General features: G+C 38.8%; 1 protein-coding gene and 1 pseudogene across 3 annotated transcripts in view; both read left to right on the top strand.

The window, feature by feature from the left end:
• LOC105480172 (tetratricopeptide repeat and ankyrin repeat containing 1) overlaps nt 1-20,377 on the top strand; it is a 128,964-nt gene that overhangs the window by 59,486 nt on the left and 49,101 nt on the right. For all 3 annotated transcript variants that reach the window (XR_011619957.1, XM_071091418.1, XM_071091417.1), the window contains exon 9: nt 13,152-13,322. Coding sequence is in view for 2 of the 3 variants with exons in the window: in XM_071091418.1 (XP_070947519.1) it covers nt 13,152-13,322 (171 nt within the window). In the remaining variant the exon portion in view is untranslated. The remainder of the gene's footprint in view (nt 1-13,151; nt 13,323-20,377) is intronic.
• LOC105480171 (chromobox protein homolog 3 pseudogene) lies at nt 1,188-13,145 on the top strand (annotated as a pseudogene).

The raw sequence follows: 20,377 nt of genomic DNA, 5'->3' as shown, positions 1-20,377 counted from the left end.
TGTTTCCACTTTCTGGCTAGTATGAATAATGCTGCTGTCAATATTTGTGTACAGGGCGTTTGTTTTCATTTTTCCCAGCTAGATACCCAGGAGGAGAATTGCTGGATCATATGGTAACACTATGTTTAACCTTTTGAGGAATTGCCAGACTGTTTCCCAAAGTGGCTGTACCATTTTACAGTCTCACCAGCAGTGTGTGACGATTCTAGCTTCTTCACATCCTAACCCTTGTTATTTATTATCTGTTCTTTCGATGTTCTCTGTGTTTTAGTCCCTTCTTAAAGACAGTGATATTCTGGCAAACAACTAGCTCTTCAAGAGAAAAGCCATGAATTGTAGCATTTCTTGAGTTCCATGGTATAATCAGGGGTGTCTGATCTTTTGGCTTCCCTGGGCCACATTGGAATAAGAATTGTCTTGGGCCACACATAAAATACAGTAATACTAAAGATGGCTGATGAGTTAAAAAAAAAAAAAAAAAAAAAAAAAAAGAAGGTCCGTGCACAAATCTCATAATGTTTTAAGAAAATTTACAAATTTGTGTGGGCCATGGGTTGGACAAGTGTGGAAATACTCCCATGGTGGCATAATTCATGCTACCAATGTGATGTCATACAACACAGAGTTGGGAAGAGATGTGTGGTAGGACGTTATTATATTTTATTTTTATCATACAGATACATATTAAGATAGAAGTAGAGAAACCTCATCATAGATAATAGCAAAATATAGTAAAAATTATTAGGAAGTGATGGGTTTTGTTTGTCATATAATTTTTTTAATTATAATTTTTATCAACCAGCTTGCAACATTTCTGGACATTAAACAATTGGCTCTTGTGAACTGATATGAACTGGGTCTTAGCATACCACTGTGCTAAACCTAACATTAGTCTAGTAATTTATGGTTAAAGAATGTGCCACAACAATCATTGTGCTCTCTTTACATATCTCTACCCTGCAAATCTTCAAGAAAAAATACTTCCTGTCTGACTCTTTGATTTGCCAAAAACACATCTCCAGGTCTCCTGACATGCATGTGGCATAATGGCACGCACTTGTAGTCCCAGCTACTCAGGAGTCTGAGGTAGAAGAATCGCTTGAACCCAGGAGGTAGAACTTGCAGTGAGCTGAGATTGTGCCACTGCACTCTAGCCTGGGTGACAGAGTGAGACTCCATCTCAAAAAAAAAAAAAACAAAAGAAAATAATAAACATAGACAGAAGGAACAAAAATTTTAAATCAACATTAATCAAAGACCATAGTAATACCTGTAGCTGTCAACACCTACCTCAGCCTCCCAAGCAGCTGGGAGTACAGGCACGTGCCACTATGCCCGGCTAATTTATTGTATTTTTAGTAGAGATGGGGTTTCAGCATGTTAGCCAGGATGGTCTTGATTTCCTGACCTTGTGGTCTACCTGCCTTGGCCTCCCAAAATGCTGGGAGTACAGGTGTGAGCCACCGCGCCCGGCCATTTTTCTCTTTATTTTTTGTTTTGTACTGTCTTTGAAATCTAGCATGTGTTTCACTCTTTTCACCACATCTCATGCATTTCAAGTGCTCTATAGCCATATGTGGCTTAGACTCTAACCTGTATGTGGCTTAGAATAACACTTTTATACTAGTTCTAATACAGAAACCCTAACTTTCTGAAAGTTGGGAGGATAAAATGTGAAGTAAAGAGAGGGCTGGCTGGGTGTGGTGGCTCACGCCTGTAATCCTAGCACTTTGGGAGGCTAAGGTGGGTGGATCACTTGAGCCCAGGAGTTTGAGACCAGACTGGGCAACATGGCAAAATTAACTGGGAGTGGTGGTGGGCACCTGTAGTCCTAGTTACTCGGGAGGCTGAGGCAGGAGAATCACTTGAACTTGGGAAGTGGAGGTTGAAGTGAGCTAAGATCACGCCACTGCATTTCAGCCTGTGTGACAGAGCAAGTTCCTGCCTAAAAAAAAAAAAGAAAAAAAAAAAAAGGAGGACGTTTTCTTCCTTCATATAGATGTCAACATAGGCTTCCACTATGACCTCCAACGAAAGAGGCTTCTCAGCTCTCACAGGCTCCTTCTCCTTCTTCTGCTTTCTCCCAAACCCTCTTCATCTTCCTCTTTTTCATCAGGGAAAATCTTGTCTCTGTTTTTTTAAATGTTTTATTTTGAACTAATTTTAAACTTACAGAAAAGTCGCAAAAATAGTTCAGAGATTTTCTGTACTCCCCTCACCCAGCCTCCTCATAAAGTTATCATGTTATATAATCAAAGTTTAGGCCAGCACAGTGCCTCCTGCCTGTAATCCCAGCACTATGGGAGGCCAAGGTGGGAGGATCACTTGAACCCAGGAGTTTGAGACCAGAGGCAACATAGTGAGATCCTGTCTCTATAAAAATGAACATAAAAAAATTAGCTGGGTGTGGTGGCACAGGCCCGTAGTCCTAGCTACTCAGGAGGCTGAGGCGGGAAGATGGCTTGAGCCCAGGAGTTCGAGGCTGCCGTGAACTACGATCGTGCTGCTGCATTCAGCCTGGTCAATTGACTGAGACCCTGTCTCTAAAAAATAAAATAAAAGCAAAGTGTAATTATCAAAATGAAGAAATTAACATTGATATAATACTGTCCACTAATATACAGACCTCGTATGAGTTTACCAGCTTTTTTTACTAATGTACCTTTTCTGTTCCAGGATCCCACATTGCATTTAGTTTTTGTTTCCTTAGTGTTCTGTAGTCTGTGACCATTCCTCAGTCTTTCCTTGCCTTTTGTTACCTTGACCCTTTCGGAGAGTAGTAGTCAGTTATTTGGTAGACTATCTATCAATTTTTGTTTGTTTCATATTCTGTTATGACTGGAATGAAGTTACGTGTTTTTGGTAACAATATTACAGAAACGATTTTGTGTCCTCAGTGAATCGTACCAAGGGGTTCATGATGTCAATAATTCTTATCATATTAACCTCGGTTATTGGTCAAGGTGTGATGTTGGAGCTTCTCCACTCTAAAATTACTATCTTTTCTTTTGTAGTTAATGAGTATCTTGGAGGGGATACTTTGAAACTGTGCACATACCTTGTTTCTCCTCAAACTTCTGCCCACTAATTTTTTTATCCATTGGTAGATCTTGACAGCTACAGATATTACTATGGTCTTTGATTAATGTTGATTTAAAGTTTTTCTTCTTTCTGTCTCCATTTATTGTTTGAAATATTTTCTTCCCCCTTCCCCCGCCGAGACAGAGTCTCGCTCTGTCTCCAGGCTGGAGTGCAGTGGTGCAATCTGGGCTCGCTGCAACCTCTGCCTCCTGGGTTCAAGCGATTCTCCTCCCTCAGCCTCCCGAGTAGCTGGGATTACAGGTGCATGCCACCACGCTTAGCTAATTTTTATATTTTTAGTAGAGATGAGGTTTCACCATGTAGGCCAGGATGGTCTCGATCTCTTGACCTCAGGCGATTCACCCACCTGGGCCTCCCAAAGTGCTGGGATCACAGGCGTGAGCTACCACTCCCACCCTATTTCTTGGAATTCTTCTGTAATGAAGAGCTGTTCCTTCTCCCTGTATATTCAATTATTTAATGATTTCAGTATGGACTCGGATATTTATTTTATTCTATGGGATAAAATCCAATGCTATGATTATTTATTTTGTTGCTAACATTGCTCCAGCTTTAGCCATAAGGCATTCTTCAGACTGGCCCCTGTGTTCCATTAAAAAGTCCCCATCTTTATTTGAGCACTTCCTTACTTTCAGACACCACAAGGTGTTCCACGTTCATATTGCGTGTTCCCTGTCCCAGCCCTGGAATCATCCACTTCTCTAAGGATCCCTGGTTCCTATCGGAGCATGTTAGAGGACACAAGATCTGGTACTAGGTATGCCATTGCTAAGTGGAGTGTCATTGTTTCTAGGACTTCTCAGCAGATAAGAGCTAGGACATACGTGTATGTGCACTAACTGATGAAGTAGTATATAATCAGATGTAGGATCTATATAATACAGATGTACATCAATAATACAGTTGTAGATCTGTATTATTGTATCTCTCTGTGTATGTCTATGTTAAAAACCATGAGTTTATACTGATACCTCTGATTCCAGTCCAAGCACCATGATCATTCAGCCTTTTTTATTTGTAACATTGTTCATCTACAATATATTTATACTTACTCAGTCTATGAGTTTCAGACTAGGTAACCCATAATACCTCTGTGAGAAACACATTTACTGACTAGATTTATATTCATTTTATGTTCATTTATATTCAGCGTTTTTTGTCTTTAGCCTTTGAGCATTCTGTTAAGATACTGGTAGTTCTTTTCTTTCCCACCCCCTTTACTATGGTTTTGTTAGTAATTTGTAGAACACTCAGACTCATTTTTTTAGTGATTGTGTTCCATTTTTGGATTCGCCCCACATCCTGATTAATTTTGTTTATAGTTTGGGTATATGAAGGGCTTGTGAAATATTACCATCATTCTAGGAGTCAGAACTTAACAAAAGATAAGCTTAGAGAAATGTCACTTCCTTCTCATCCTTGCTCCCTGGCCATTTCCATTTCCTCCTCCTTTCTGCCCCCTGCCCATCCAGTCTTATAGATTATCAGTTTCTTTAATTTCAGGCCTATTCTTTCTGGATTTCTTTTGCAGCAATGAGCACACACATGCTATTTTCTTATACCTCCTTTTTTTTTTTTTTTTTCGTGAAGAGTTTCGTTGTGTAGTTACTCTTTGGCACTTTTTCTTTCTTCTCTTTTCTGTGTGTGTGTGTGTGTGTGTGTGTGTGTGTGTGTGTTTTTAAGACAGGGTCTTACTCTGTCACCCAGTCTGGAATGCAGAGGTGCAGTCTTGGCTCACTGCAGCCTCACGCACCCAAGCTCAAGCGATCCTCCCACCTCAGCCTCCTGAGGAGCAAAGACTAGATATGTGCTACCATGCCTGGCTATTTTTTTGTTGTTATTGGTAGAGACAGAGTTTTGCCATGTTTTCCAGGTTGGTCTCAAATTCCTGGGCTCAAGTGATCTGCCTGCCTTGGTCTCACAAAATGCTGAGATTACAGGCATGAGCCATTGCACCTCACCTGATTTTTTTCACTGAGAGTGTGTCCTGGAAACCACTCCATATTAATTCATATGTATAAATGCATATGTAGTTTTGTTAGATAATATCAACTTTTCATCCAGGAGAGGGTTGTACCAATTTGAGTTACCACCAACAATGTGTGAGGGTGCTTCTCTCACAACAGTCTCACCAGTAGAATTTGTTATCTTATTTTAAAAAGTTTTCTGATCCCATAGGTGAGAATTGTTTTTTTCAGTATAGTTTTAATTTGCATTTCTCTAAGTGTGAGGTTGCACTTTTAAGAATGTGTTTAAGAATCATTTAATACTATGAATTATATATATGTTCATATCTCTTTCCCATTTTTCTATATGGTTTTTGGTCCTTTGTCCTCAATTTTTAGGAATTCTTTGCTCATTAGCTTTTGTCCGTGGTATATATTGCAATTATTTTCTCCTAGTTTGTCAGTTGTCTTCTGACTTTGGTGTTTTTTGTCATGCAATTTGTTTTTCTTTTTATATAGTCAAATTTATCAATCTATTGTTTATTGCCCCCAGATTTGGAGTTACAAAGTCTTTCCTTACACCAAAGTTAAAGAAGAACTCACCCGTATTGTCTTCAGGTGCCTGTAGTGTTTCATTTTTTTACATTTAGATTCTTGGTCCATTGTAGTTTATTGTAAGAATGTAGCTTTACTTTCTTCCAAATGATTACCTATTTGTCTCTGTACTATTTATTTAAAAGTCTGTCTTAACCTCAGTAATTTGAGATGCTACTAATGCTGAACTTTCTGTTTTATTCTATTTATCTCTTTGCCTATTCATGTGTTATAGGCGTCTTTGAATCACCTTTCTAAAAACCAGTTTAAAAATTTTCAGTACACTTTATACCCACCAGGATGACTAAAATAAAAAAAGATAACAAATGTTGACAAGGAAATGGAAAACTTGGATCCTTCATGCATTGCTGGTGGGTAAGAAAAACGCTGCATCTGCTTTGGAAAACAGTTTGACAGTTGCTCAGAAAGTTAAACAGTTACCATAAGACCAAATATGTCGCTCATAGGTATATACCAGAAAAAATGTAAACATGCCCAAATAAGAACTTATACATGGTTATTCATGCCAGCATTATTCATAATAGCCAGAAAAGTGGATACAACCCAAATCTCTGTCAACTGAGGAATGGATAAACAAAATATGCCATATCCATGCAAGGGAATATTATTCAACCATAAAAAGGAAGTACTGATACATGCAACAACACGGACGAACCTTGCAAGCGTTATGCTAGGTGAAAGAAGCAGACAAAAAAGACCACATGTTATGTGATTTCGTTGATATGAAATGTCCAGAATAAGGAAATCCTAGAGACAGAAAGTAGATTACTGGTTGCCAGGGGTTGGGGAAGGGGAGTAGAGAACAACTTAACGTGTATGAGACTTATTTTAGGGGTGATGAAAATGTTCTGGAATTGGATAGTGGTGATGGTTGTACAACTTCATAAATATACTAAAACTAATTAAATTATACAGTTTATATTTATTGAGAGAGATTCTCCTTCTGTCACCCAGGCTGGAGTGCAGTGATGTGATCTCAGCTTACTGTAATCTCTGCCTCCTGGGTTCAAGCGATTCTCCTGCTTCAGCCTCCCAAGTAGCTGGGACTACAGACATGTGCCACCATGCCTGGCTAATTTTTTTTTTTTTTTTTGCCATGGAGTCTCGCTCGCTCTGTCACCCAGGTGGAGTGCAGTGGTGTGATCCCTGCTCACTGTAAGCTCCGCCTCCCGGGTTCATGCCATTCTCCTGCCTCAGCCTCCTGAGTAGCTGGGACTACAGGCACATGCCACCATGCCTGGCTAATTTTTGTATTTTTAGTAGAGATGATGTTTCACCGTGTTGGCCAGATTGGTCTTGGACTCCTGAGCTCAGGTGATCTGCCTGCCTCGGCCTCCCAAAGAGCTGGGATTACCGGCATGAGCCACCACACCCGGGCAAATAATACACTTTAAAAGAATGGATTTTTTGTTATATGAGCTGTATCTCAACTGAAAAAATATTTTAAAGGGGGAAAATATTGAAAGTTCATGCTTTTGATAAAAAAAAGTTCATTGGATCTGGCTTGAGCTTAAGGTGCACAGGGTTGGAGATGCCACAGACCCATGACCCAGAACTGCTGAGAGGCAGTGAATAGTGGCTCTTCAAGTGTGCAATAAGAAAATGGCCTCCAATTAAGCTACATTGCAAACAAGGGGAAAAAAACAGAAAGGAAAGAGTAAAAACGTTAGAGAATTTGTGGTGGAAAAAGTAGTAGATTGATACGTAGTGAAAGGGAAAGTGGCTATTTCTTCAAGTGGAAGGAATTTACAGATGCTACAGACCTGCAGATGGAAGAACATCGTGAAACAATGCTTGGTTACCTGAAGAAAATTTAGATTCTCCAGAGTTAATTGAAGCATTTATTAATTCCCAAATTAAGTAAAGAAAAGAAATTACAAAATACTGTATCTCACAGTAAATCTGATGACAGTGAATCCAAGAAGGAAAAAGATGCTGCTGAGAAACCAAGAGGGCTTGCTAGAGGTCTTAATCCTGAAAGAATAATTGGTGCCACAGACAGCAATGGAGAATCGATATTTCTCATGAGATGGAAAGATTCAAATGAGGCCAACTTGATGCTGGCAAAAGAGAAAAGTGTGGATTTTTCTTAAATTGTAATTGCTTTTTATGAAGAAAGACTAACTTGGCATTCTTGTCCAGAAGATGATGATGATGATGATGATGATGATGTGTGTGTGTATAATATAAAATATAAAATCTGGGTCTTGGTTTTTCATTTACTAGTGTGAAGAAATAACTACATTGTAATGAAAATCAAGTTTGATATGTTCATTTTCAAATGGTGTTGGGAGAGTTGTTGGGTTTGTTGTTGTTTTTTTCATCAATAGCACTGGTTACTTTGAACAAAGAAACAAAAGCTCTCTGTAGTTGCTTCCTTTATCAGTAAAGAGCATTCGATACCATGGTATATTATTTCCTCTGCAGTAGAGAACAGATTTTCTAAATGTTGGGGGAAATTCTCATAGTCATTAATCATAACTTGGCTTCTCATAAGCCTGAGGATCATTCTGGTTGTTTTGTTTTGTGTATGTATATGTAAATGGTTTTCTTTCTTTTTCTTTAAACAATTGCCAAAACAAAAGTCACAGGGAAGCCCATGTTTCTAATATGCAATCATTCTGAGCAACCCAAGGGATAAGTCACTTCCAGGTAAATTGAAAATTTTCCTGAAGCCATGTGTATCAAGTGAAATAAATGATTCTAATTAGTCAGGCAATTTAAATTGATAATTTAAAAGCATTTATATCTAAAAATGCAATGGTTTGTTAGCAAAATTCCTTAAAGAAAAATTTTATTATTGCCAACAACCCAGCAGCCTCCCTATCCAGGATGAGGAAACTAGGAAAATCCTAGTACGTTTTAATTAAACAAGACCGTTAAATGGGCATTTAAAAAGATTCTTTTAGTGAGCCATTTTTTTTCTTTCTTTTTTGTTTTGAACTTTTATTTTAGGTTCAGGGGGGTACATGTGTAGGTTTATTATATAGGTAAACTGCATGTCATAGCGGTTTTGTGTACAGATCATTTCATCACCTGGGTAGTAAGTATAGTAGCTGATAAGTGGTTTTTTTTTGATCCTCTCCTTCCTTACACCTTACACTCTCAAGTGGGCCCTAGTGTCTGTTGTTTCCCTCCTGGTATCCATGTATTCTAGTTGTGTAGCCCTCACTTACAGGTAAGAACATGTAAGTTGAAATCCCTGTTGCTACATTGACTAAAAGGTCATGATTCATGGAATATCTAAGATGTGGCTCATGGAAACTAATCAGATGGTTAGAGATGTTGGCAGTTTAGGACCTGCAGCTGTAAATGAGTGAACAAACTCTTGTAATCTAATCCAGTGGTCCCCAAACTTTTTGGCACCAGGGACTGGTTTTGTGCAAGACAATTTTTCCACAGATGGTGGGGTGTAGTTGGGGGTGGGAGAAGAGGATAGTTTTGGGATGAAATTGTTCCACCTGAGATTACCAGGCATTAGTTAGATTCTCAAGAGTGGCAATATAGATCCTAGATGCCTCACATGCGCAGTTCACAATAGGGTTTGCACTCCTACAAGAATCCAATGCTGCTACTGATCTGACAGGAGGTGGAGCTCAGGTGGTGATGCTCGCTCTCCTCCACACACCTCCTACCGTGAGGCCCGCTTCCTAACAGGCCACTGACCAGCACCTGTCCACAGCTGGGGGGTTGGGGACCCCGATCTAAACTATTGACTCGCATGTTTTTTCTTTACCTCAACTCATTCCTCACATGTACGCTCAGTCTTTTCAGTATTTGTTTTGCTTGTTCAGCAGAAGCCAGGAAAAACAACTTGGTATTAATCAGAATGTTATCCAACTGTATATCGTTTATTATTTAAAATACTGGTGAACGATGGTCAGTACATAGTTTCATAGTTTTAAACTCCTTTAAACAATTCAGACACTTCCAAAGAATGTGATAAAAAGTAAATCTCTTTCTACAAAATCAACTACTAAAACATTTTTTTGTGAGTTTTGCCAGTAATGTATTTTTATAATGCCAGTATTTTCCCTTTTAAATATAAATGTAGGTACGCTCTACATTCTGTTCAGCAACAATGTATCTTAGTCATCTTTCCCTAATAGTATCGGCATGGCAGTTTCATTTTTTTAACAGCTCATACTGATAGATGGTTAAATGTATTTTAGTTCATTTTGCAATTGAAAACAATGCTTGGAGACCATTCTTTTTTACGTATATGTTTGTGAATCAGTGGGGTTGTATCTATAGGATGATTTCCTAGTTAAGAAGTTGCTTGTTTGAAGGAATTGTACATGCTATTTATTTGGATATATTTTTATTTTATTTGAATTTTAAATATATTAAAAAATCAAAAGGTACAAAATGTATACATCAAGGGTCTCTATTCTTCTCTGTCCATTAGGCACCAAGGAATGAATGTTACTAATATCTTAGATTTTTTTTCTGCAAATATTTTATGATGTACAAGTAAAAGCATATATGTTTAAGATGTGCTAGCATATTGGTATGTATTTGGATTTTGAAAGCTATTGATAACTTAAACCCCAGAAATGTTGCCTGAACACTGAGTTTATTATCTCCTTCTTAAGTATTTTTTGGTACATACAGAATCAAGAACTCTCCAGATTATTTAAGTTGGCCTAAATTTTAAACCCATTTGAAAAAATTGCAGCATCAGTTGGGCCTTAGAAATCTTCAGCTTTGTTTGTAGTTTGGTGGGTGCTTGTTGTTACAATGGTCTCTTTGGCTCTGGTGCATACAGATTTGAGAGGCCCAGGACGGCAGGGGCTCAGGAACTCACCAGAGCTGGGCAGCAGCAGAACCCAAGTCTAGATATGGTTAGCTCCTAAAATTGAAGAAGTGAGGTTGGATCATTGCACGTGTCTTGGTTAGAAGCTACATTCAAACTGGTTTAGGTAAGAAAGAGAATTTATTGTCTCATATGACTGAAGACTCCAGAGTTTGATTCAGTTGCTCGCTCCAAAGCTGTCTTCAAGAGTCTGTCTTGCCTCTTAGTCCTTTGTGTGAAGAAATAATTATGTTCTAATGAAAATCAAGTTTGATATGTTCATTTTGAAAGTGTTGTTGGGAGAGTTGTTGCGTTTGTTTGTTTTCATCAATAGCGGTTTGTGGTTATTTCTTCTTTCTGTTAGTTTCGTTTTTAGACAGGCTGCCTTTCAGTTAAGGCCACCAGAACCTTCAGGCTTACTTTCTGCCAATTTGTCAATCTCAGTCAAAGAGGATGCCTCCTCCCAATAGTTCAGTACAAGTCCTCCTAGTGTGTCCTAGTGACCTGACTTTGGTCACATGTCCTCTATGAACCAATGAATCACTAGAGCCAGAAGAATGGAATGATCTGATTGGTAAGGCCCTGGCCAGGATTTAGCCCCTGGAAGAGGGTATGGGACAGAGCCAGAAGAACAGAATGATCTGAGTGGCCAGATCCTGGTTAAGTGTTAGCCCCTGGACCTGGGCGTTGGTGAAGTGGTGGAGAATGTGGTTGTCACAGGGGTGTGTGTCTGTCTTTCTGGTGTTCACACCATCAAATCAGGTAAGGCTGAGAGAGAGGAGGTGCTTTCTCAAAGGAAAACTGGGTGGTTCTCAGAAAAAGGGAGAATGGATACTGACGAGACAAAAAAATAAGTCTAATTTGTTGGCGGTTTTCAAATTTTGCTTCCTTATCCCCTTAAAGAATTTTGAAAATCTGTGTACCTCTCTGTAGGTATTTAAGTTGATATGTGGAATTTTGTATAATTTTGTACACATGGATATTTTAAAATAAAACTGTTAATTCACTTCTTTACTTGTATTTAATAGAATGGAAATGACGTCCTTCCAACGTTTCTGTGATTGTAAGGCTGTAAGCGTTACTTTTTTTCTGGATTGAATTATTACTAATTATCAATATGAAGCTTATCAAAACAACATAAATATAGTAAAATTTCTATAATTGTTAAACATAAAAATAAAATTCTGGGGGGAAGTAGGTAAGGATAGATTATGTAGTGCCTTTTAAAAGAGGTTTTGCAGGTATCAGTTAGTTTTAATTGTCCTTTGGGTTGATACCTTGGAGGTGAGGAGTTTTTAACCTCCTTTGGGGCAGTATATTATAGTTATGCTGTGTCACCATACACTTAGGGGCTTGAAACAACACCCGTTTATTAGCCCACAGTTCTCTAGGTCAGTAAAGTGACATGATGTGACTGAGTTTTCTGCTCAGTGTATTGCAAGGCTGAAGGTGTTGGCTTTGACTGTGTTCTCATCTGGAGTTCTGGGCCGTCTTTTAAGCTCACATGGTTGTGGAAGAATCCAGTTCTTTGCCATTGTCGATTGAGATCCCAGTTTCTCTGCTGGTTACTAGCTACAGGCTGCTCTGGTTATTAGCCAGAGGCTGCTCTTGGCTTCTGCAGGCCACACACATTCCTTGTCCTGTCTCCTGTATCTTCAAAACCAGCAGAGGAGAATTTCTTGTGCATCAAATCCCTCTCATACTCTGAATCTCTGACCTCTAGAACTTTAACCTTTAGGACTCATGTGATTAGATCAGGCCTCTCTGGATAATCTCCCTATATTAAGGTAAACTGATTTGGGACCTGTGTTTCATTTGCAAAGTTTCATCACAGCAGGACCTAGGCTAGTATTTGATTGAGTAACTGGGAAAAGGTGTGGATGCACAGCAGGTCAGAAATCTTGGGGGCTTAGAATTCTGCCTACCACAGTGAGATTCTCGATGGGCAGGAAATATGACTTAATTTTTTTTTTTTTTTTTTTTTGTAAAGTGGGAGAAGAGCAGTTGCCTTCTCAGGAGGTGAATTTTAGGAAAGCTTACATATGGAAGTTGGAGATGAGGCATTGATTCGTTTAACTTTCTGTGCCCATTTAAGCCTGTGTACCCCCAGGGATATACCTGTTTCATTCTGCAAACAGTTGCATCTGTGACCACAGACATACCTTGATGCTTGGCAAATAGATACATCAGAGCAGCAAATGGAGTTGGCATCCAGGGAGTTGGGGCTAGGAGGGTGGTAACAGTGACAACAAAACAGCCCCTGATGCCAAAGCAATCACTGCTTTCATGTCCTGTCTCCAGGCAGACTTTTCTCCTGGAAGAATATTTTGTTTCCTCTCTAGGGAATAAAGAAATCTGAAGTCACAGCTTGATGTTATCCTTACAGCTGTAACTGTTGCCTAGTAACAAGATTCCCCCTCTCCTTGCTTGTTACCAAGGAGAGGGGAGAAAGGTAGAGAGAAGCGCACTTCTGAACCTCTTGAAAGCTATTGTCCTTCCCACTCTCCACAGAACTCCTTGCTTCAGGGAGTTGGGTGGACTACCTGAGGCTAGCAGTTGAGGCTCCACAAACAGAGGACCCTAGTCCTTTTGCCCTGGGCTGCTTGGGAGGAGATTGAGAAGAAGAGCACTCATGGGGACATCTTATGGTAGGAACCACGACAAACCCCCCTTCTCATTTTGGCCTGCCCTAGGACAAACAGAGGATGTGCAGATGCTCCTGCGCTTTGGGGCAGATCCCACTTTGCTGGATCGACAGTCTCGGTCTGTTGTGGATGTCCTGAAGAGGAATAAGAACTTCAAAGCCATCGAGAAAATCAACAGTCACTTGGAAAAGCTAGCTACGTGTTCTAAGGACCTATCAGGTACAGCTTCCAGTATATTAACTTTTGGGGGGCATAAAACTGGTTCTGTGACATTAGATACAAATCCGTTTATCTCTTTTTGGTATATATATGGAAGTGAGACCTACCAATCTTTGGAAAACTTGTTTGCTTTTTTTTTTTTTTAAAGGTAGAATGAGACAGCTCTTATTTAGAGAGATGCTATGACATTCTGGGAACTTTTCCAAGTCCACCTTTGGACAGTGTGGGTGATTTTTTTTTTTTCCCATGCATGTACACAGCAAAAAAGGGAAAAAAATTAGAATATGAGATAACAAAAATGAAGTCTATTCCTTAGAAACAATTATGGCCAACAATTTAAAATACGCATATGTCTTTATTTCTTGGTTTATCAATTTTGGACAGCATCTGCTGACAAGACCACATAAAAGATGAAGTGCTTGGCTGTGTCAGTCCCATTTGTTGGGTTTCGTCTAGTAATGCTATTTGTATTATTTATATTCTATTTCTTAACTCTTGAGATTTTCATGCTTCATCTACAGATTGCTTCTAAAAATTGCAAATTAGTGAATGACATTTTCATGGTAGTAAGATTATGTAAATGTTACTTTTTCTACAACTAGTAGCATGGGCAGACCCATAGAAAGGAATCACCAAATGTCCTGAAAACTTTGCTCTTTAAATGTGATACTCTTTAAGCATCTCAGTTTAATGAAACATGTATATATTTTTATACTTCTTATAGTTCTAACACTCATACATGACTCCTATGGTACTGTTATCCACATAGATTTCCTCCTTGATATGTTGGAGTACTTGGTCAAGTAAGTTTTTCATGGAGGAGGCATAGATAGTAGACTTACAGAATTTTTGAAAATGTCTTTCTTTTATCCTCATATTGATGGATAATTTGTCTGAATATAGGCATTGTTATTTCATCAATAGTAAGTTACACTCCCTGCCTTCCCGCCTGCCAAATTTTAACTTCTTTGAAATGGGAATGTGTTTTATAATCAGTGATATGTCATAGTTTAATGGCAGCCTTTTCTGTTTTGTTCATCAGTATTTATGCTGTCTTAGTTTTATGAAATATACTGTAAAACCTTGTTCCTCATAACTTTGTATAAATTATTTCATTATCTTCTAGCCCCCACTACTACTGATAGAAGTCTGATGTCAGTCTCATTTTTTCCCCCTCTAGAATTTTCTCTGTCCTTGGAGTCCTGAAATTTCCCTATATGTATCTAGATGTGAGTCCTTCCTCATTCTTCTGGCTTGGCACCTGTTGGCCCCTTGCGTTCTGTTTTCTTAGCCCAGAGGAATTATCTTCTATTATTTTGTTCCCATCCAAGTCTCTTTTTCTCTTTGCCACTACTATTAAATGGATGAGCTTCTTGAATTTATAATATATGTCTCTGTACCTTTCCCTACCACTCTCTATCTCCTTTTCTCGTCCCAGATCTTTAAATTCGTCTAAAGCTTCTACTTTTATAATTCATCTTGTCCATCACTGCATTTTTTAATTTGGAAAATTATAGTTTTAATTTTGAGAACTCTTTGTGTTCTGATTGTTTCTTATCTATAGAAGCTTATTCATGTTTTATATTTGCCACATCTTCTTGAATTGCATTTAAAAAAGCAAATAACTTTTTTAAAAAACTTTCTCCTTTCTTCCCTGAATTATTAATGTTACTTTTGGGGTTAGTTGACTCATTTTCTGTTTTTTTGAGATGGAGTCTTGCTCTGTTGCCCAGACTGGGGTGCAGTGATCCTATCTCAGCTCACTGCAACCTCCCATCTCCCAGGTTCAAGCGATTCTCCTGCCTCAGCCTCCTGAGTCACTGGGATTACAGGTGCGCACCACCACACCCGGCTACTTTTTGTATTTTTAGTAGAGACTGGGTTTTGCCATGTTGACCAGACTGATCTTGAACTCCTGACCTCAAGTAATCCACCTGCCTCGGCCTCCCAAAGTGCTGGGATTACTTAAAGGCGTGAGCCACCGTACCTGACCTGACTCATTTTCTTGCTTCTCTTTTGTGCTATTCCTTTTCCCTAATTATCTTCTGATCTTTGGATGGTTTGTATTTATGATTGAAGGACTAGATTGATTAATACTTAATAGTTGGTTAGCATGCATTTCCTGCAGTTATTTAAATGTGCTTTCCTAGAAACACTCCCTCCCTTGAATATGCAAGTGGGCAGCAAATTGCAGGCAACCTGAAGAGGGCATATGTTGGGGTCGGAGATAGTCTGTCAGGCTGTAGATGATTGCAATTGCCGGAGTGAGAAAAGTTTTATGTGAGGGAGATTAAAGCTGCTTTTTAAAACACTTCTCCCTCAACTCCATTTCCCCATTTATGTTTTAATTTTTAATTATTTATTTTAAAGGTGTCATTTCTATGAGACTGTGAGAACAGGAGAGAGGGGTAGAGCCCTCTTTTTTTTTCCCCCTCTTCTTGGGTGTTCTTGCAAAGCTTTGACATACCGTGTTTAGTTTTTAAATGACCTCCTGTTTTTAGGAATACTAATTTCTTCTGTGAGGTAGTATAATGAATAGATTACTGTGGAATGCTTTTTGAGAGCTTATGCATATCATCTCAGTTTCAGAATGGTTTCCATGATTTGAGAAACTGCAAGTAGCCAAACAGGTCAGTAAATTTTCAGATTTTAAAATAACAGCAAAAGAAGAACTACTACTTAGTGGTAGAAAATGGCTGACTTGTTTGCAACATATATATGTATATATTTATCTGTATATATATATATTTTAAGAGACAGAGTTTCGCTCTTGTTGCCCAGGCTGGAGTGCAGTGGTGCGATCTTGGCTCACTGCAACCTCTGCCTTCTGGGTTCAAGCGTTTCTCCTGCCTCAGCCTCCTGAGTAGCTGGAATTACAGGTGTATACCATCACACCCGGCTAATTTTTGTATTATTAGTAGAGACGGGGTTTCAGCATGTTCGCCAGGCTGGTCTTGATCTCTTGATCTCAGGTGATTGCCCGCCTCGGGCTCCCAAAGTGCTGGGATTACAGATGTGAGTCACTGTGCTGGCCTGCAAATTTTATCTTCTATTAATTTTAATCTCAGTTCTTAGAATACTGTGTATGTTCTATTTAGTGTTAAAGTCTTTGACCTAAGTCATTCGTGTTGGTTTAGTTTTTAAGGTTTTAGGTTTTTTTTTTTTTAGTTTCCTTGTTTAATACAATCCTTGAATATCTGTTTATCCTAAAAATGCTTTGTCTTCTGAGGCAAGGTTCTTGCTCTCGCTTCTCTTCTCTCTCCTTCACCAGTTAAATGTGACCCGGGTTTGGAACCAAGAGAAAAGACTTAGTAGAATCTCAGTGTGTCCCCTTTTCACTCATTAGAATTCACCTGTACTTGCTTGGCAGAAAAGCATGCATGAGAGGACTGTGCATTGTTCCAGGCTTGCCATTTGGCTCACCAGGTAGCCTGTGATTGTAGTGGATGCAGTCAAGCCTAAAGCCTTCCATACTCAATGGTAAACTTGTTGGATGTTTGATTTCTGTAAAGTTTTCCAGACCATTGGTCACAAAGATTTTCTTGCTGTGCTAGAGGAATATTGAAAGACTATAGAGAAACGTGAGTGAAAGGTAGTAAAATAAAATCTATAAAGAGGATAAGTTAATCAGGAAGGGCTGGCAAGGTGGAGTCGTATATTTCCCAAAGTATTCTAGGCAGTGGAACTCTTTTTTTTTTTGAGACAGAATTTTGTTCTTGTTGCCTAGGCTGGAGTGCAATGGCAGAATCTCTGCTCACTGCAACCTCCGTCTCCTGGGTCCAAGTGATTCTCCTGCCTCAGCCTCCCATGTAGCTGGGATTACAGGCATGCACCACCATACCTGGCTAATTTTGTATTTTTTGCAGAGATGGGATTTCACTGTGTTGGTCAGGCTGGTCTCCAACTCCTGACCTCAGGTGATCCACTCACTTCAGCCTCCTATAGTGCTGCGATTACAGGCGTGAGCCGTGGCTCCTGGCCCAGCAGTAGAACTCATGGAGAAGCCTAAAGCCTATGTGAACTCCATAGGTGATGATCTTCAAATGAAATTATATACTGAATATCACTGTTCCTTTATACATCCAGAGAGTTGTACAGAATTACATGCATACATTTTGTTTCTAAGATTTTACCAATGGCACAAAGTTTAAAGCCCCACTAAGCGGGGGCTGGGGGATCTTTCTAGACCATGTCCATGAAGTATAATTTTCTTAGATGATGGACATGTCCTACACCTATTTTGTCTGATATGAGAGCCACTCATCACATGTGACTGTTGAGCAGTTGAAATGTGTGTGGCTCATGCATCTGAAGAACCAGACATTTAATTTTATTTAATTAACTGTAATTTTATGTAAGTTAGTGGCCATGTATGGGATAATGTAGCTTTAGACTTTAGCTCCCAGAAGATGTTTCTATCCAGAACAGTAGCTGAGGAGACTATGGGAGAATCAAAGGAGGAGGTGCAGGGCCATGGGAATGAAGGAGGATCCACTTTGTTTTTATGGACCTTAATCCTTCCCCATCCTAATCCATTAAAGGGACAGATGGAAGCATTATCTTTTGGAAGAGCTGCTGCTAGGGAGCTGTACCTGTGCCTAACATTTGTTTTTCGCATCTATGGTCCTGAGTACAAAATAACATTAGGATATGAGTTGTTTTACACTCAGATGAATGAACATTCCACTTTACAGACCATGATGAAAGACACTTTCTCCCTTGACTCTTCCTCAAATTTGCTGTACCCATTTTGCTGATAACAGTGGTCCTCATCTCTTCGGATGGGGCTGCTTTGGCATCTAGGTGAGAAATAAAGGGTCTTGCTAAATATTTCTGCTGTTCTCTAAACCAGTGTTTCTCCATCTTAACATGTACACGAATCATTTGGGAGCCTGCTAAAATGCACATTTTTATTCAGCAGATTCAGGGCAGAACCTGAGATTCTGTATTTCTCACTAGCTGCCAGGGCATGCCAGGGACCACTTTGAGGAGCAAGGCTTTAGTCCTAAATAGTCAAGATTACAGAACTGTCTTTATCCAGTTTTCACAGCCACCACCAGATGGCAGCATGTCCATTTTCTCTACCTGCTGTTGCTGCTCGGCTCTTTCCTTAGGACCAAGAACCACAAGATTGGAGCCTTTGTTTTCCTCACAGTTGTTTGTGATCTTCTCTCTGACTTACTAGTTCTTGGCCTTTTCGAGTCAGCTTACATCAGGCCTCTGAAACCTCGTCTCTCTGGTCCTCCAGGGGGGAGCCAGCTGCTTTCTGCTGTGCTCAGCACCAGAGCAGTGCCTGTTTTCAGTTAATGCAGACTTAAAGGATGTCTGTCATACTTCTTCCTTTTTATAAAACCAATCTTTTTATATATTTAGAAAATTTATGAAATGTAGAAAAGAAACTATTAATTCTCTGTAATTGTACCTGCCAGAAAAAAATTAATGTATTTGTGATATGGTCATTTAGTCTTACTCCACACATTTTTAGTTACATATTTATATTTTATTTTATAAAATGCGATGAGAATGTAAATTTAAATGGATAGAAATATGTGTAATAAAACCTAACAGTTTTGCTTTTTAAACCTTATAAAAAGATTTTGGACAAAAATGAAACCTCCTTTGAAATAATTTATTTCTATTTTCTATTACTTCTGACTATGGTTGCAACTTCAGAAGAGCTTTTTAATTTGTAATTTCAAATCTGCGTATATACACAGTAAGTCATCACTTAACATTATTAACAGGTTCTTGGAAACTGACTAAGCAAAATGATGTATAACAAAACCAGTTTTACCATAGGTTAATTGATAACAAACAAGAGTTAAGTTCTTAGGGCATAGTTTTGGTCACAAAAACATCACCAAACTTCTAAATAAAGATCTAATATTAAACATGGAAATAAATGTGAGCTATACATACATTTAAGAAATGTTAGTAAAAACAAGTGAGATATTTATTTACCCAGTTATTCCAGTTCAGTGTTGAAGGTGGCCAGTTTATTCTGGCAGCTCAGGGAGCCAAGTGGGAGCCAGTCCTTCACAGGATTCCATTCAATTGCAGGGCTCACTCACTCACATCCACACTCACTCAGACTGGGACAATTGAGACGTGCCAGTTTACCTATCATGCACATCTTTGGGGTGTGGGAGGAAACCTGAGTACTTAGAGAAAATCCATGCAAAGATGGGAAGAACATGCAAACTCCACACAGTGTCCCTGGTGAGGACCCAATTTGTTTTCTCATCCATATTATAATGAAACTATTGAAGAGAATGTTATTTGAGGACCTGCTGTATTTGCTAAATGTGATCATTGTTGAAAATTTGTAAAAGTATAGTTTTATGTAAAAGCAAATTTATTGTAATTACATGTTAGCACATTTGTATTCAGTCTTTTGTTTTTTAGTACTTATGTAGTCATCTTTTAAAAAACTCTTGATTATAATGCATAAGCAACTTTGTTTCCTGATGTTTCTTTTGACTCTTTTTAAGCTTAATGGAAATTTAGAAACAAAATCAGAAAAGATCAGTGAAGTAAACAAGTCACCCACAGACCTCCTACCAAGGGACACCATTTGTCAGTATTTAGCAACTTTCCATCTGTATCATTCTCTGATTTCTTTCCTGATGTTTCAATCTTTTGCTCATCTATAACTGCATTCTTAACAAGTCTGAACCATGTAATCATGTATTTATTATGCAGCTGCATCTAATTGTCTCTTTTGTTGAGCTTAGTATGTTTCTGTTCATTTTCATGTGAGTTTTTTACTAAACTTATTTTCCTGGGGGAAGAATGATGTTTTTGCAAAGATTTTATCAGGCAGACAAGCAGCAAGTTTCCATCAGCTTGATAGTGAAGGAAGTTTATCTTTTACTAAAGGTCCTATATATATATTTTTTTCTGTACTGTGAGTTTTCATCGTTTTTTGTGTCTTCATAGGTATTTTATGATGAAGATGGGAGGGCAAAGTTCAGGGATGCTAGCCAGATATTGCTTTACTACACACGATTTCTATCTCAGTGAGCTTCCAGCCAAGGTGATGTGGGTCTTTCTTT

The sequence above is a fragment of the Macaca nemestrina genome, chromosome 2, assembly GCF_043159975.1.
Source record: "Macaca nemestrina isolate mMacNem1 chromosome 2, mMacNem.hap1, whole genome shotgun sequence".
NCBI lineage: Eukaryota > Metazoa > Chordata > Mammalia > Primates > Cercopithecidae > Macaca > Macaca nemestrina.
This window is presented reverse-complemented; position numbering and strand designations above follow the sequence as displayed.